At 32.1% G+C, this 18,972-nt stretch overlaps 1 protein-coding gene across 5 annotated transcripts in view; it reads right to left on the reverse strand.

The window, feature by feature from the left end:
- Positions 1 to 18,972, reverse strand: part of Liprin-alpha (PTPRF interacting protein alpha) — a 266,258-nt gene that overhangs the window by 61,730 nt on the left and 185,556 nt on the right. For all 5 annotated transcript variants that reach the window (XM_035352632.2, XM_035352630.2, XM_035352631.2 and 2 more), the window contains exons 4-12: positions 18,365 to 18,439; positions 18,188 to 18,277; positions 15,565 to 15,783; positions 10,265 to 10,411; positions 2,490 to 2,597; positions 2,327 to 2,410; positions 2,046 to 2,240; positions 1,149 to 1,240; positions 760 to 991 (exon numbers count right to left, since the gene is read on the reverse strand). In XM_035352632.2, coding sequence (XP_035208523.1) covers positions 760 to 991; positions 1,149 to 1,240; positions 2,046 to 2,240; positions 2,327 to 2,410; positions 2,490 to 2,597; positions 10,265 to 10,411; positions 15,565 to 15,783; positions 18,188 to 18,277; positions 18,365 to 18,439 — 1,242 coding nt within the window. The remainder of the gene's footprint in view (positions 1 to 759; positions 992 to 1,148; positions 1,241 to 2,045; positions 2,241 to 2,326; positions 2,411 to 2,489; positions 2,598 to 10,264; positions 10,412 to 15,564; positions 15,784 to 18,187; positions 18,278 to 18,364; positions 18,440 to 18,972) is intronic.

Below are 18,972 nucleotides of genomic sequence, written 5' to 3' on the forward strand. Positions count from 1 at the left end.
GGAAGCATTTACTATTACTTTATGTAGGAGGTCTCCAAGTTTACAGTTTTCCTCTTTTGTTTGTTTTCATTGCAACATCATATGAGTACTCAAGATATGCCGAGCAACTACATACAACTACAGTGCTCGACAATTTGCCTCAGGGCTGGGTTAGCCATTCAACAGAGCAGATCAAGGCTCAGGCATGTAGGCAACACTTTGCAAGTATATAATTAATAACTGAGTTTTAATTCCTTCCCTTTCTACAAGCTTCCATTTCTTACAAGTATCAATGATTTCATACACATTATGGTTATATGCCCACAACATCTGCTGCAGCTGATATGGACATGCTGAGATGTATTTATGAAGAATTCAATTATAGCACTGATATCTGATGTGTTACAAAAGGGTCACACAAAGAACATTGTTACTTAGCCATGCAAGCTTTGATTCATATTCTTAAAATCTACATATATCAGCCATGCCATAAATCTCGTTTCTATAAACTTCAAATGTGTATATTTCTTTTAAGTTAACCTTGCATATTTTGATACATATCACAAAATAAAACAATTGTTTCTATAACAATGATCAATTTACATAGCACTCATTTTAAGGCCCATAATTTATACATGCTGCAAACTATGTATCCCTTTAGAAGCATAAAATTTAATAGTCATGAACTAAAATATAGCAGGCCTATCCATTGAACTGTATGTATGAATGAATAATCAAAATAAAATAATATTTAAATATGAACATGCTGACACATTTTACCTTTGTTGCATCATCTTCGAGAGCTGCTTGTCTTCCTCTTTGCAGCCTTCGATTAATAGAGGCATTAGGAGATATATAATCTAATCCAGATACCATGTGAAAAGCATCTGTTGTATCGATAGCAGGAGTTCGGCTGGGAGATATTGAGCTAGTAACAACAGCTCCTGGAGATAATGCACTACGAGTTGGAAGTAAAGGTGAAGTTTGTGGAAGTGTTCGACTAGAACTTAACCTAAAATCATACCGATACGTTACTAGCTGATTAACCACATATATCATGTACAAAAGTTGAATGAAAATATTAGTAATTACTGATAAAAAAGAAAGAGAGACTAAGAAACCATGTGAACATAAGAAAGTAACTATGTGCAATGAAGCAATCAACAAACCTGGCTAAACTTTCTGCTTTAAATGCTTGGTGATCCTGTCTTAAGCTTTCCATTTCATTTCTCAACTTTGCTAATTCATTCATTATTTTATCCTATAAACAAATTTTTAAAAGATAAGTAACATAAGGCAATAGAAAAAAATAATAATGGCAGAAACAAACTACACATCAGAGATCATTAAAGAGAAGAAAAAATAATGTTTCTGAATTTGTTTCTTGTATTATGAAATTGCTCATATATGTCCTACTAATTATTTTTAATCTTCAATATACACCTGAAAATTAAAGCAAATGTATTCACAAAGAAATGCAAAGACTGATAACAAGAAACCAAATAAATTTTGCTAATTTAATTTTTCCCCAAAATGCAAAATGTTAAATTTAAGTTAAAAAAAAAAAAAAAAAAAAAAAAAAAAACCATTCAATTTATTGAAGACCTGAGGATCTTAAAAATGGTTCTGGACTTAAATTTCCCGAATAAATCACTTTTTGCTACTATGACACCATTATTAGAACATGAAATTTTTTTGGTTTTTGCAATAATGTCAATAAAATTATACACAAAAGTTAAATGATAATAAATTACAACAAAGTAGAATATAAGAACACTATTTATATACAGATTAGGTATCTAATATACAGATTAGATACCTATAATTTGAAAAGTGTTCATTTTTGTAAGGAAGCATTTACTATTACTTTATGTAGCAGGTCTCCAAGTTTACAGTTTTGATCTTTTGTTTGTTTTGTAGTGCTAGGGTTTAAATACATGCAAATTTTTCACATTGGAATGACTAATACTGAATTCAAAAGTCTTACGATTATTTTATTAAAAATTAAATGAAAAGAAAATTTAGACATATTCTATTTGCTCTGTGTACCTGACAAAAGCGCATACCTTTTCTGACTGAGTATCTTCTAAAACTTTTCTCGTTCGTTCAAGCTCTTGAGCTAATGAATTTTTTTCTTCCAATGCATGCATTCGTTCTTTTAAATGCAACTGAAGGCGTTCATTTGATTCTGCTAGTAACTTGTCGACAGTTGAGGATAACCTCTGATTATGCTCTTCATTCATTTTTTCCCGTTGCCTAGACTAAAGAAAATTAAAGCAAAGTTAAGTACATGTAAATCTCAATACCTGCACTTGCTTATAGTAAAATAAGAACAAAAGCAATATACTCTTATCAGTTCTGTGTTTTTCTCTTCAAGCTGCTGCTCTAGCCTTTGTATTCGATCTTCTACACTTCCATGCCTATCTTGGACCTAAAGAAAATTTAACATAATTATGTAATTCATTCCATAATAGAAAATAATAAATATTAAAATAATATATTGAAAATACCTGAGCTAATGCTTCACCAGCTGCAGCTTCAGCTTTTCGAGAAAATTGGGCTAACTTTTGTTCTGTTAATTCTAACCTTTCTTGAAGTGCCCTACATTTTTCTTCACTCTACAAAAATAAAATGCATTTTGAATAATACTAATATTACTTTGCAAGTCAAATTTTTATGGGTAAATAAATAAAATAAGTAAACTTAAATAAGCATACATATATATAAAAGGCAGAATGAATGAAAGTTGAGAGGAAGGGAGAAAATTTTTTCTTTTCATCTTGCCTCGAGAATACATCCTTACAATCATGCAGAGAAAAACTCATAAAAGTCACTTTTCATTTATTTTGTTGATATTCAAATTCTGAAGCATAAAAGTATAACAATATATTTTTATATTTTTTAGTCATCTTAAAAATATCTTGCAGAAATCTGCAATTAATAATAATAATTTTTATTAACTTATTTGCAAGCTGCATATGGTCTTGTGGCATTAGTTGACTGTCACTAGTAGAAATAATGTAGTATAGACTAAATATTAGAAATAAATTAAATATCACAAATGCAGCAAATAAATATTCTTATTGCAATATAAAGCTCAAAGAAAAAAATCTGACTGTACTGTCATTATAAACTATAGCAAGATATAGGAAGTTTGCCTACTCCTCAAGGCAAATTAACCACCAGTGATGGAAAGTTTAATAATACAGTCAAAAGTCGTTAATCCGGACTCGTCGGGACTTCGGTGATTCCGGATTATAGATCATCAGTTTAAATCTCGTAAGATGGCATGCAGAAATTCTAAAGTTAAAAATATGAAACCGTAATTTATGAAATAAAGAACAATTATGATCTAAAGGGTATCAAAATTTGCAAAAAGAAAAAGCTTAATATTTATTTGTTTACTTAAATAAACATTTCTTTCAATGTAAGTTGTTTAAGTTTTGCTTCGTTTCATGTGATAATACTTTCTCTTTAATTCTATTAAACAGACATAATTTCTTGTTCAGTTACAAAGTCCTATAATTGCTGTTCAAGTCCTATAATTGCTGTGTCAAGAACACCGACTAATTTGTCAATCGAAATTTTTTCGTTTTCAATAACCTCTGTTACGGAACTTGTTTTAAATCATATCAAAGATCAAAGACGGAGCATATCGAGATGAAATACTACATTTGGTAAGGAATTATAAGCCAAATAAAATAAAAACATCTGATCTTCAATTATAAGCCAAATAAAATAAAAACATCTGCCCTGAAGATAAGGATAGTGTTGACAGATCAACTTCCAATTCATTACGCGCCCGCCGCGCGGCGTTCCCCCCGCCGAGCAGCGTGAAATTGATAAACAGATTTTGGATTTCAAAACATACTTTCGCTTTAGATCCTTTACATATTAACAAATATATATCGGAAATTCTATTTGATATAATCGAAAGTTTAAGCTTACTTTTATAAAATTGCTCTTACAGTCTGCAAAAAATAATAAGCCGGATCCAATTCGAAAATTAAGGAACAACGCAATCATCAACATTAACTGAAATAGATAATTAGATAATTTTAGCTTATACGTCCATTATACATAAAACGCGCATGCGAAAACGTATTCTGCACTTGCGCACACTCATATGCGCAGTCGTAAAAGGTCTTACGCGCACGCGTAAACGCCTATGCGCATGTGTCAACGCCGCGCATGCGCAGAAAGTTTTTAGTTTTGAGGTCCGGATTATAGATCATTCCGAATTATGGGTGTCCGAATTAACGACTTTTGACTGTATAGGATACACATACACCAGCATGCAAAATTGAAGCAACTTTTCAGATTTTGGCCATAACTTCACCAAAATTAATAAATAAACAAAATTCCAAAAAAAAAAAATCAATTGGGTGACATGAAATTTATATTACAGAGTCATAATGCAGTGCTTAAAGGAAGATGAAAGTACAATAGCAAAATTAATAAATAGGATGCATACAGTATGGAATAAACAGAAAAAGGCTTCATTGACAAAATGGTGTTTATACAAGAAACTGTCTAAATGGAAGAACAACAAACCAAAGATAGTAAAGGATATCACTTCCCCTAACTGCAATTGTTGCACTGCAGAGTCTGTCAATACTAAACAGAACAGGTTATCTAACAGTTTTTGGAGTATGAGTTCCTATTCTTCAAGGAGCATTTTTTTATTGTCTGTGTTCTCCGGAGGGTACAATTGTGCTGTCCGGCATCTTTCTAAAATATTCAAGTCATGTTCAATGAGATTCAAATCAGTGGAGCATGCTGGCCAATCTATTCCGTAGATATCTTCACTTCCCAGGATCTCCTCAACAGCACGATTCCCGTGTGGCTGTGCATTGTCATCCTTAAAAAGAAAGTCGTGAACAATGGCACTCTGGAAAAGATGCATGTGGGGGAGGATAACAACATCACAGTGACTATCTCTCATAAGTAAATGTCTTTCGAAAATGGGGAACACTGGCCATCCATTCAGCATACTGCCTCTTCATACAAGCACAGCAAGACCACCCGAAGTCTCTTTCCCTGATATTCGTGGGATGAAAGCCTGTTCATAATCTCTCTCTATATCAAATGAAATGGCACAGAGAATAATTTGTCTGACTGACTCTCATCAATAAAGAGGATATGACTCCACTGATGAGATGCTCAGTGTTTGTGCTCTCTACACTACTGTAAATGGTGACGCCAATGGGCTGCTGTCAATGGTATGCAGCGTTCGGAATAGCAAGCAAACAGACCACCTTTATGAAGTCATCTGGCCACAGTAAATTGGAGCACATGCTGTCCGATTGTCATGTGCAACCACTGAGCAATATTGCTTGTTATATGGTTTTGATCTATTTTAACCTGCAGGGCAATATGTTGATCATCAGTCACCACTGTTTCTCTTTGCTGACCATCACCAACTTTTCTTACACCTGTATGTGTTGTTTGGAAGGCTTGTGTGTGTTGACTCCTCATGTTTTCCGTGTCCTGACAAGCCCTTTGACATCATACTGCTGATATTTGCATATACATCAATCTACAGAGTTGGCTTTTTATTGCACTAATCATAAAAAGCCCTCTTAACAATTTCAGAGTTATGTAGGCTGACCAGACTGCTCTGCTTCTTGAATGTCATAATCCTTGTTTTTAACTTTTGGATACCAAACCTTCATGGTGTCATATGATACAACATTAGTTCCTAAAGCTGTACACATGATTTGGTAACATTCTGTAGCTCATTTTTTGCAACAGAATTGGAAGTAAATGATGGTTCTAATCTGGTAGCACAAGATCCATTTCCAGATACCTTGTAATTAATGATAACGATATAATTTTACAAATTTCACAATCCAGTGTTCTAAACTAAGTCCCTTTCTTTCAAATGCCAAAAGTCATTTGACAAAATATGATTAAACATGCCAACATGAAATCTTTGTGCAGATATATGATATTTGTGGTGTCGGGAAACTTCCATTAAAACCCTACATTATCTAGTTTCTCTTAAAATCCTCAATGGCATCTCTTTTTCAGCCACAATAACACATGATTTAGACATCAAGAAAAAAAGGGTGGATCACAACATTATTACTTAATGTCCTTTTATAACAAATCATATTTTACATAAAACTTGGAATAGCAAACAATTTAAAAAACTGCAAAGGCATTAATGGGCCCTAAAAGATGACTGTAAAAAGAAACCATAAAACCCCTCACATTTTGGAAAAAAGGTTGTTACATAATTTTTTAAGATGGTGAATGACATACCTACTTCTAATACTTCTATACTTCAAACAATACATTTGGATATATAATCAATATATTTTGAAATGATGTATGATACACTTACAGACTTAAAATACATAAAAAGAACAGTTTGTTAGAAAAATACTCATATGATACAGATGAATTTATTTAATATTTCATATAAAACACATTTTAGTTACATTACATGTGAACATTTTTGGTAACTAAAGAATAAATATTCTTATTGCCATTTGCATTTATATCTGTTTTCTGTCACTGAATAATTTTGAGTATTCAACATGCGTTACTGATCTCTGTTATGCTGTCTGTAAGCAATAAAAGTAAAAATCCTCCATTTTTGTTTTTGAACCATTTTTAAGAAGCACTATCTTTAAGACACAATAACACGCCGAATAAATTACGCCTGAAACGGCAAAAATTCCTGAATCATCTTGACTTTTTACTTAAATGTAAATGTAAAAAATTGATCCCCAATTTTATTCAAATCAAATCTAATCAAAAACCTTCGAGTCGCGTTTCAAGAATTCTGTTAAATTGCAAACTTGCCTTACTTCGATCCGTGATAAGGGATACACGTCAACAATTGTCCAAAATTGAACATGAACTCTATAAGCTTCATCTGGAACTCGCTAAAACATATCCAAAATTCACTGCCCTTGAACAAAAGTCTTGGTCTAGAACGGAGAATGCAGTTAACCGTCATAAAAACACCCTTGCAGTTAAATTCGAAAAACTTCTTTTACAGTCTTCCAGTTCAAGTAGTTCAAAAAATCTTCCCATTGTAAACATCAAGCCAATAGTTAATATTTCTAATGTTAGTCTTTCAGAAGAACAAGAGAGAATTCTAAAATATAATTTTAACTTCTCACAAACCTGTAAACCCTCGATTCCAAAGATTTTGGCTCCTATCGAAAAAGCTTTCAAGTTCAGTAAAGTTTCAGATTCACAGAAAGAAATGATTAGGCATCTTATCGCTCATAATGTGAAATTCAATAATAAACCTTTGAAACCAAATCTAACTGCGAGAGAAAGAGCTACAATGCGCGAGATTCATTCTAACCCGGATATTGTCATTTCAAAGGCCGACAAAGGTGGCCAGATAGTCGTCATGGATAAGAACACTTACATCGATGGTGTCACTAAACTCTTAAACGAAGGACCATATAATCCGATCCCTAAAGATCCTTCACCTTCGGACTTATCCAAAATAAAAACTGCGATCAAATCTTCGCAAATCATTTCAAGCAACTTAAAACATTCGCTTATCCCATCTGTTGCGAATTGTGCCAGATTATATGCTCTTCCCAAAATTCATAAAAGTGGTATTCCTTTCCGCCCTATTGTATCAAATTTAGGTACTGCCTCGTATCCATTAGCTAAATATTTAGTTTCTAGATTTTCCACTCTATTAGACAATAACATTTACACCATAAAAAATTCAATAGAGTTTGTAAAAAAGGTTAAAAACATTTCTCCTCGTAATTTACTCATGGTTTCTTTTGATGTAAAATCATTATTCACCAATGTCCCAGTGGAGGGTGCATTAAGATGTCTAGAAACCAGACTTCGCGAATTTCATTTCTCTTGCATCGAAATTGATGAGCTAATTTCTCTCACTCAACTCTGTTTGAAACAAACACATTTTGTTTTCCAAAATAAATATTACAAGCAAACTGAGGGATTAGCCATGGGTAGCCCCCTCAGTCCCATCCTGGCTGATATCTACATGCATTATTACGAATCAAAATTGTTTGAAACTTTAAACTTCCCGGCATGGTTCCGCTTCGTAGACGATACTTTTACCCTGTTTGAAGGTAATAAAGATGATTTAAATAGAGTTCTTTCAACAATGAATTCTATTGATCCTGCTATTCAGTTCACTTTTGAACTTGAGACTTGCAATTCTCTTCCGTTTCTCGACATTCTGGTCACACGTAACACATCCAACTTCAGTACTACAGTTTACCGTAAACCTTCATCGGTTTGCCTTCCACCACACTTTAAATCATGTCATCCGACTAAACAAAAGTTAGCTTCATTTTATTCCTATGTTTTCCGTGCTCTTCAAGTTTGCTCCTCCAAACTAGCCCTTGATGAAGAACTAAATTATTTAAAAGCAATAGCTATTGACAGGGGCTTTTCACCCAACATTATTAATCAAGCAGTTAAAAAATTCTCATCTCAACACACTAAAAGCCCCACTCTTATTTTAGGAGATTATAAAAATTCTGTTGTCATTCCCTTCTTTCCATCAATTAGCTATAAAGTTGCACATATTTTGCAGAAATTTAACTTTCGGGTTGTTTACTCTCCCATCAATAAAATTCCAACTTCTATACTCAAGGACCCCATTCCGGATATGAATTCCTGGGGTATTTATAGGATTCCTTGCCAGTGCGGTTTAATTTACATTGGCCAAACTAAGAGAGCCTTAAAATTTCGCGTCAAAGAACATGAGGCATATGTTAGAAAAAAGGAAACACAGAAGTCTTCTGTTGCTCAACATTGTTGGTCCGAAAATCACACTTTCAATTTTTCTGCTGCCAAAATTATTCAAAAAACATCTTCCATTGGAGAACTGATTTTCTAGAGGCATTTCACATTCATAAAAATCTTTCTGTTCTAGTTAACGATCCTAATTCCAATCCAAATTTGCCTTCGGCTTTTAGAGAAATTATGTTTTAGTTCTGGTTTCGCCAACAGATGGCGCCACTTGCTTATTCTTGTCCAGGCTTTCTTATCTTATCTAAACATCATTTCCTATCTTTTTCATTTGCGGTTTTGCAGCTGAAGATGATGGTTCGGTAAAACCATCGAAACTAGTCCTGTGAAAATTTTGTAAATTAACGCTGATTTTTGTTGTTTGACTTCTGAATAAGCACTATCTTACTTTGCAATAAATGCCAACAAAAATCACTGTCCCAGTAACAATCCCCAAACACTCTTTTTTTTTTTTTTTTCCACTTAGTAAATAAACTCATTGATTTCTATCCATCTATTCCACTTAGTAAATAAACTTGTTGATTTCTATTCATCTATTCCACATAGATTTGGCTCGATCAATCGATCACTATTTCTGGTAACATACTCTGTCTCTTTTGACAGACATTTCTTCTTCAAAACACAAAGTGTAAATGAACCAAAATGAGGTCAGAAAGAATGCTGTTAAATTAATTCTTAACATACAAATTTGGATTCCTATTGACAGCCTCTTATGGAGCATTCAGATGATGGCTTTACAGACAGAATCGCCTAACAACTAATAAGTAATAACTAATAACTAATAACTAACAACTAATAACTAATAAGCCTAACTTCCCTTGCTAGGAAATCAGACCTTGTTTATGTCAAAGCGGTATATGAATTTTTTTCTAAATTTTGTAACTTTTTAACTTATATACAAGGACAGTGTAAGAACTGGCAAGCACAGCAAAGCAAACATGAACTGACATTTAGTCAATAATTCTGCTGAGTCAGCTGCACATTTATTCTTGCATAACTATACCTTTTCTGATTGCTTATACTCTTAATCCCAAAGCTAATAACTTTAACATTTTGTCTCAGACAACTGTGAGAGCTATATCATCATAGGAATGCTCCCATATGCTACAGAGTTGTGTGGTTTACTTAACTTCCTTGCACAGCGATTTCAAAAAATTTTTGCTTTAACAAAATACAAAACTCCAGAATAATAGCCACAGCTTCTAGACAATTCCGCAGCAAAATCTTTAAAGTATGTGTACTTCTAAATGTCATTATGAAATGCTTTATTGAGTAACAAAAGAAAAAGCAGTGTGTAAAAATGATACGCTAAATGATCACAAGTTAAAAAAAAGTAAACCACAGGAAATAGAAATTAATGCTTAGAAAGATGTTCCTTTTATTGATATATATATAGATAGATAAACACATATAACTGAGAATAACTGAAAATTACCAAGTGAAATTCAAATTATGCATTCTGAATATATAATAACACCAATTAATTCTTCAATACAGTACAAAAAAGCATGCATACCAGTTTTAATTGAGCTTCTTTATTAGATAGTTCTTGCTCTAATTTTTCATTCAAATCATGTAAGGATGTTGATTCCCGCTGTGCATTCAAATACCGCTTTTCTAAAGTCGATATCCTTTCTTCTTGATCTTCTTTTTGGGCATTATTCTGCATAAAAGCCAATTCAATGTTAAATGAAAGCCATATATAAAATTTTGAAATTATCTGCAAAATTCTCTTAATTTACAGGTGATTATACATTAACACTGGAAAAGCTAGAATTATGTCATAAAGTTTATTACTAATATGTATGACAGGAAGAACAATACATACGTATTTTGTATGATTTCATACACAATACATAAAATTTCATATACACATAGATAAATAATATTTAAATTTCCTTGTTTTCTCAGGGATATATATATATAAAAGTCTGCCACAATATCCTATTTGTAACAATCATAGTTATCTGTAGTTCATCCATTTAACTTGCTATGAACTGTGGTTTTTTAATTGTTCAGGTATTTGATTCTTTATTAAAATGAGGTTGACAAAATATTTTCTAACTTCAGGTTCCTTATCTGTGAGATACTGTATTTAGAATTCCTTGTCTGCTCTAGTGCTCAGAGGGACAGAATTTCCTTAGCTTAAGAGTACCAAAAATAATCCTCTAGAAGCATTGTAAATGAGTGAGTGTTTTTTCCTGAATACCAGCTGATAGAAGGCAGAAGTGCAACTTTGGCATGTTTTTAAGGTTTCAACCTTCAAAATCTTCCCTTTTGGATACATGCATTATGTCTACAAAGAATTCTAAAAAAGTTCATGATATGCTTCCTAGCATTATTGTATATTAACAGGCTTTGAATGAAATCAGAGTAGTAACTGTAGGCTGAAGGAAAAGCAAAGAAAACATTAGTCATGCCTGTAATTATGAAGTGGCAGATCGACAATAGGCAACTTTCTGTTGGCTAGAAACATGTTTTGAAATTGAATAAATTACACTGTTGAAACTAAATTTTCATTCTGTTATGATAAATTAAATTAGTTATGTTCCTATGTTCTGTGTACCTTCATGCAAGAATTATGTGTTATGGCATGAAACTTAATTTTTAACCCTCTAATGCCCATGTACCATATATTTTAAACGCCACGTTTTTATAGCAGGAACGCCATGAAATGTAATTTTTATGTCATAAATTTATAAATTGAACTTTCCTCATATATTATTAACAAATTTTAGGCATACATAGCAGCACCAGCTTAAAGGAAAAAAATTAGAAGAAGCATGGATGTAGCAAACAATGCAAGCACCTTTTCAGGTGTAAGTTGTTTGTTTATTTTACAAACACTTTAATAATAAAACAGTTAATAATTACTAATAATATGATCACAAAGTAAAAGAGTTAGTGTATCACACAGTATAAAATAATGTTTACAAAATTATCGTTTTTAATGATAAAATGTACTTTTAAATACCATGGGCATTTGCGTATCTAAGCCTAGCAGTTCTCTGAAGAAAATGTTTTTACATTGAAATTAGTTCATGATCTTTAATCTTTGTAATTTTATAGAAAATATATCGTTAAATACAATTTATATATTTAAATTTTGATATTTTTCAATTAAAAAATATTTTAAGATATATTTTTCCTGTAAAAAAAGTCTTTAGAAAAATTCATTTTGAGATTTAAATTGAAAAATAAATTTAATCCTCTATTAAATCTCAAGTTCTTTTTAATATACTTGCATTTTATTTATTGAATGAAATTTTAAAAAATAATTTAATAAAATTTTCGGAATTTTGAATTTTTTTCAGCCAGCACTTCAGGTCCTTTTTTTCCACAGAGTAAGAAGAGGGGGGGGGAACAGAAGATGCCATTGCATATAGCATATATGAATGCTTTGGAAAGTGATTTATCAGATATATCTGATGACGACTCTGATGATGAATATATGCCTACACAAAGGTCTGATATCTTCCATGAAGAAAGCTCAGATGATGAAGATCATAATGAAGATGTAGAAAATGACCAAAATGCATCAAATATTGAAGAAAATGTCTATCTACACAAGAGCTAAATTTAAAAATTCTCTGGAGGGAAAAAAGAACCTAACCTTATGCTTTCATCAAATGATGATAACTTTCCTGATCCTACAGAATCTCTTCCATTTTCTCTTGCATATTTTCAGATTGTCATATCAACAGATATGATAAAATTATTAGCTGAACAAACAAATCTGTATAGTGTTTCAACAAATAGGAACTTCGTTTATGGTGACGGCAAATGAAATAGAGCAAGTAATAAGAATGATTATCAGAATGGGATTAGTCCGTATACCTCATATTAGATGATATTGGGAAGAGGGAATGAAGCATGAGCCAATTTCAGAAGTAATGCCTAGAAACAGATTTAAAAAAATCTTAAGATTTTCGCATATTGCAGATAATTCAAAAATTGATGTTAGAAGTGACAAATCTTGGAAGGCGCGATCATGGTTGTCTAGACTTCGAAAAAACATGCTATCCATTTCAGATGAGACCAAACAGTCTATTGATGAAAAAATGATTCCATTTCGAGGGAGAATCCACATCAAACAATATATGCCTAAAAACCTCATAGCAAATGGGGTTTAAAAATATGGGCCCGGTGTGGACAATCAGGCATTTATTACAATTCTGATGTTTTACACTGGAAAATCTGAAGGTTACTGTGGGGATCAAACTGCTTATGCATTATGTCTAGGAGCAGGTGTTGTGAAGCAGTTATGCAGCACTATACATCACCTAACAAAAATTACTATCTTTGCGGATAACTTTTTCTCTGGAATCCCATTAGTATGTGAATATCAAAGAAAAGTATAGGATTTGTTGGAACTTTGTGAGAAAACAGGCTGATGAAATGCAAATTAAAGAAAAAGAAGGAGTTGAAAAAAGAAGGCAGGAGATCCATTGATTATTCTGTAGCATCTGTAAAGAACGGAGATATCATAGCTGTAAAATAGTACGATAGTAGATGCACTTTGGTATCAAATACTCTAGGCATGGAACCTCTGACTACTCTGAGAAGGAAAAAAAAAATCAACAAACAGCGATATCGAAATATAATGCTCGGCACTTATTCCTTCCTATAACAGAAAAACAGGAGGGGTTTTCTTTAAATGGCATGATGTCATTCAAATACAAGTATCCCATAAAAACAAATCAATGGTATATGTATATATTTTGGCATACAATTTCTATGGCAACAACTAATTTATAGCTTTTGTATCAACGACATTGTACCAGCTGAAGAGCAAACATGTCTGCTTTTGCAACTTTTTCAATGAATTGACTACTAGCCTTATCACAGTAGGCAAAAAGAAAGTAGGTAGACGTTCTCTAGACAGTCCAAAAGCTCCAGTGAAAAAAAAAGGTTCGATCACATGAACCACCAGAGGTAAATAATATGCAAACATATATATTTATGCAAACATAGATATAAATATTGTAACCTTAAATATTTGTTTTTCAATTTATTACTTTTAGGATCAAAGAACTGATGGTGTGCATCACTGGCCAGTGTATCATACCATACGGCAAAGATGCCACATATGACCTAGAGGAATATTTACTCAAGTTAAATGAGATAAATGTGGAAAATATCTTTATTTCAACAAGGACAGAAACTGCTTTAGAGCTTATCATTTGTAAATAACTGTAAATAAACTAAACGAAACCTAAAAAAAAAAAAATGCGTTTGAAAATTTTGAAAATCACTTGATTTGTACCTTAATCTGCCCATGGTAACGTATTTGCTACCATTAAAAAAAACTTTCTTTTTCACAATTTTCCCCCATGTTTGTTTTATTTCACACAAAATAACACTCTCTTAACTAATGAATAATTTTTTGTTTGGAAATTTCTCGTGGTGGGTATTAGAGGTGTTAAATGTTCATCTAAAGTGGCTTTCTCCTGCTAGAGGATGCCAGAGGTTCCATTAGTAAGAGAAATTAAAATCTTGTTTTTTTTTTTTTTCATTCTTTTTTGGAAACAGTAGATAGTTCGGTTTTGAATCCGTGTGATGGATGGATAAATTGATTTGTACAGCCATGAGAGAAAAGTAGAGGCTGTACTAGAAAATGTATTTAAATATTAATTTTTTTTCCTTTTGAATGTTTTATGTAAATAAAATGCGATGTCAAGAAAATATAATTGTGGTTATTCTGTAAAGAAGATTGCCAGCTGAAACATCACGTCAGATTCAACGATGCATCAGAAAAGGTAAATTAATTTTGTTCTTGTTTTTTAAACCAGTGATATAAATAGAACCTGCATATGTCAGTGGATTCTGACAACTTCGATCAACAGTACTTGATTAATTACGTAATAAGAGGGTTAATTTCATCACTGTAATCTGTCTTTTTTTTTTTTTTTTTTTTTTTACATGTAGCCTAACCAGCAGCTCAGTAGTAAGAGTGGTAAACACCAATAGTTCCACATGGGTTCAAGAACTGGGAAATGGGCTAACTGAATGGGATTTTTCGTGGTTTTACCCAAACGAGCCAATTTTCCATAAGAAGTTTTCTATGGAGGGCACCCTTCCTTTTAGATAGATAGTCCCTCATATGTTTCGTGTAATCGAAATAACCTAAGACCATATTTTATAAATTTTTCTCTCCTTGTGGTTCAGACATCTGAGATATGGAATTCATGAAAATTATACTTATTTTTCTTAAATTAGGGCTAGGTAAACATTTTGAGGTACAGACTACATCAGCATTTTTATTGGCAACTGAAGCACCTTTACAATAGTGTCCATACTTGAAGAAAGTCAACCACTATTTCCAAGACAGAAACCATCACAAGGCATCAAAGCTGCCAACCCTGAAATATGAAAAACCGCGAGTTTCTCTCTACCCAAACCAAAAAAGAACCCCAAAAAGGAACATTACAATGTCCTTAAAAATATAAATTTACACACAAATCTATGGCTAACAAAAGCAAATCAGTTTTTACCCATGACAGAAACCATCACAAGGCATCCTTTCTGCCAACCTAGAAATATGAAAAACCGTGAGTTTTTCTTTACCCAAACCGAAAAAGAACCCCAAAAAGGAACATTATAATAAACTAAAAATATTCATTTACACACAAATTTATGGCTAACAATAGGAAATCAGTTTTTTTTAAAAGCAAAATATTTAAGTAACTTTGCAATAAATTTTCAGTTAAATATTTTACACATATTAACAATAATTAAGCAACTATATAAAAATCCTTTTTTTTTTTTTTTTTTTTGCTAAATATTTAAATAAAGTTTTTGTTATGACAATCTTACTTCTTTTAAGTCTCTAGCTAGCCTAGAATTTTCTTCCTGAAGCCTAGAAATTTCTTTTTGAGCAGCAGACACACCTTCTTCTTGCTCCCTAATTTTGGCACTAAGTTCAGAAATTTTATTACGTGATGTATTTAATTCAGAATTTATTTTTTCAATGGTTTCTTGCAGCTCAACAACATGGGCTGCTTCAGCAGCAGCCTCTGCTGTTCCATTGGAAACCTTAAAAAAGATACATTTTGCTATAATATAAATATCAAAGTTTGGGAGGATGTCTAAACAATACTTAAAAAACATTATGTTCAGTTTATAGAGATGTAAAGAAATAATAGCGAAAAACATATATATCATTACAACTTGTGGATCTGACAACAAATGAATACATTTTCTAGCAACTATAATATTTACTATGCTTAATAAGAATTAAATGCAAACAGAAAAAAATGAAATGAATAATATGAGAAACTAGAGCTTTGTATATATGAAGCAATTAATAATAATTTGTAAATATTAAAATTGTTGCATAAACAAGTATAAAAAATGAAATTTACTTTATTTAACCCTCTAAGCGGCAAGGCCGTATATATATACGGGAAATTTGTGTTTTCTTAGCAAAAGCCCTGGCCACTCAGAGGGTTAAAATAGGTATAAAAAATAAATGATTTTTCAAATGATTTAATGTTGGTAAGAACGGAAACAAAATTTCAGTACACTATTTATGAAGAACAACGCTCTTACTATAAATGTTTCTTTTTCTCTCAAGGGTGCAGGGAAGTCTTTTGTGAAATATGGCATGACTGTTCCATAGTTATAGTCCACGAATATCTTGAATATGGCTAACAAATAAACAAACTTGATACAAAATTTGGTCGACTCTTTGCATCTTCATCCACAAAAAATAGATGCACTCCATGTAATGTAAATTTAGGTCAGCTCTGATATACCATTTCATGATATATTTAATTGACCTATAATGAGCATTAAACCAAGTATAATCATCTCAGAACTGAACAAGAAACCACAGCATAGTATTTTTAGTGGCTAAAATTCAAACACTGTATAATGAAATTAATGTCTTGCTTCAGGATGAAAACACTGAGAACCATTTAAAATTAGATATAGATAGCTAGCAATGTTCAATCAGTTTCACAATATACTTTGTAATTAATTCAGTTCAACTACACCATGCCAGAAGGCAAATAGATTCACCAATACCTTCATGAGTCAGAAGATAATTGTAATGAAACACATATTATACCCCAGCAGAAACCATATTGACTAAAGGATATCAAATTATTGTCCGCCATGCACTTTTTTAAAGGGGGCAGTATGGGATATCTTGCACATCTTCAGTTGACCGTAAAAGTACCTCTGATTATGAGTACCCTATGAATCTGTACATGTACATGGTGGATGATAGGATTGCAAGAAGTGTGACCCTCTAGATGCATCCATTATTTTAACCATTTTATTGCCTATTTACATGACTTATATGTACAGAAATATTTATGAATATTAATCCAATATAGTTGAAAGAAAGAACCAGAGGTTTAAATGTTTCTAACTGAGGTGTTATCTCAACACTTTACAAAATTATAGCAACCACTCTGGCTTAAACACGCAAACTCAAATTCAGGTGTGAATACTCTACAGAAGTTACACAGACCACTCCTTACCTCAACTGATTGTCTGTTACTCTTTCTGACAGTGAGGAGGAAGCTGATTGGCTGATCACAAAGAGATGCATGGCAATCTGTATTACCTATTTCGCTTTTAGTGATGCATTCCAATAGGAAAACTACCTATGTGCAGAAGCAGAAGATTCATTAGCATAATTACAAAATCATGCTAATGAATCTGAAACACTTTACCGGCAATAATACTCTCATGCAGGTTTAGCACAATAAAAATGCTACTTTGGTTAACATTCTACAGCTGGTAAATTTGGTGATAGCTGCAGAGGAAACATGCTTAACATGCATAACATTTTAAAAAGTGATAATAATATCAATATTTTCTCATGTGATTATTTATTAAGAAGCCAGATTATCGTATAAATTATTAGGTTAGTATCACAATATTTCATAATAAGCAAAGCAATCCTGAAATACACGCTTATTGAAATATAACATATCTCAGCCTTTTTTATTCACTGCTTCCTATCAAAAAGAATCTATGCACAAGTGGATTTCGACACTGTTTTGAGATCAATACATTTGTCACCATATTTGAATCACTTAAACTGCCTTTTTGCTCAAAAATTCAGATTCCACTCAGAAGCCACTTTAAATTCAGTTTGTAAATGTAAATGATACTTTAAATTTCCAATTTCTTCTCTTACACTGTATCAAGATGTAAAAAATTAAGTAAAAACATTTCTGCAAGATATTAGTGTAAACAGTGGGCTTAGAAGGTGTTTTTTCAAAGGTGCCCATACAAGAGTTACACACAGACGCACACGCACGCACGCACGCACGCACGCACACACACACACACACACACACACACACACACAAACACACAAAAAATAATAATAAAAAAATAAAAAAATTACAATGGCCTTTTAAGAATTTGAACATTTTATAGCACTTCATTCACAGTTTTTACAAAAGAAATCTTAAATTACCTTTGAAATATGAGAAGCTTCTTCCCCATTAGCAGGTTTCCTTTCTTCTTTTAATTCTAAAGCTACTCCTTTGGTTTTATACTGATTAAGCTATTGGTTTAAAAAAAAATGTAGAAATAAGTAAGCATTAAAATAGTATAAATTTAAAACAAGAAAACTAAAAAACAGAGATAGTACCTCTTCATTTGCCTTACTGAGTTCTTCTTCTAAGGTAGTTACTCGATCTAAAGCAACTCGTAAGCGCTCCCGGACCTGTAAAAATAAGTATATGATTTAGTCAAGTAAAATGGAAAACTAACTTCACATGTGCATTTAAAAAAAGCAAATACTTTGGATTAAATTTATATAGCTATATTACTCATTTCTGTTTCTTCCCCATTAAAAAATCTATTTAAGACACTTTTGAAAAAGCTAGAAAATTCTGTTTATAATTTTCTATTAGAAGTATGAGGGTTCAAGATTTCTTGGGGGAAGAAAGAACGACAGACACGGAGATCCCCTTGCAAAAATTACACAATGACAGAAAGCATACATATTCAACATTCCCTCTTGAAATGCTCTCTATGAAACACAAATTCCTTTTTTATTTATGGTTGGTCATTATCACAATCAAAATTATACACAATTTCCACTAGCAATATAGCAAAAATCAAAGTTTGTTTTTCAATTCTATGAATCTTTACTTACTTATTATCAAGATTCACAAATGGCAAATAGATAACAAATGCTGAAATAAATCTGAATATCCATTTTTTAGATATGTAAAAACTTAGTGACTAATTAAT

This window comes from Stegodyphus dumicola, chromosome 4 (genome assembly GCF_044657685.1).
Source record: "Stegodyphus dumicola isolate Sdum_Otavi_A_Nest chromosome 4, ASM4465768v1".
NCBI classification, from domain to species: domain Eukaryota; kingdom Metazoa; phylum Arthropoda; class Arachnida; order Araneae; family Eresidae; genus Stegodyphus; species Stegodyphus dumicola.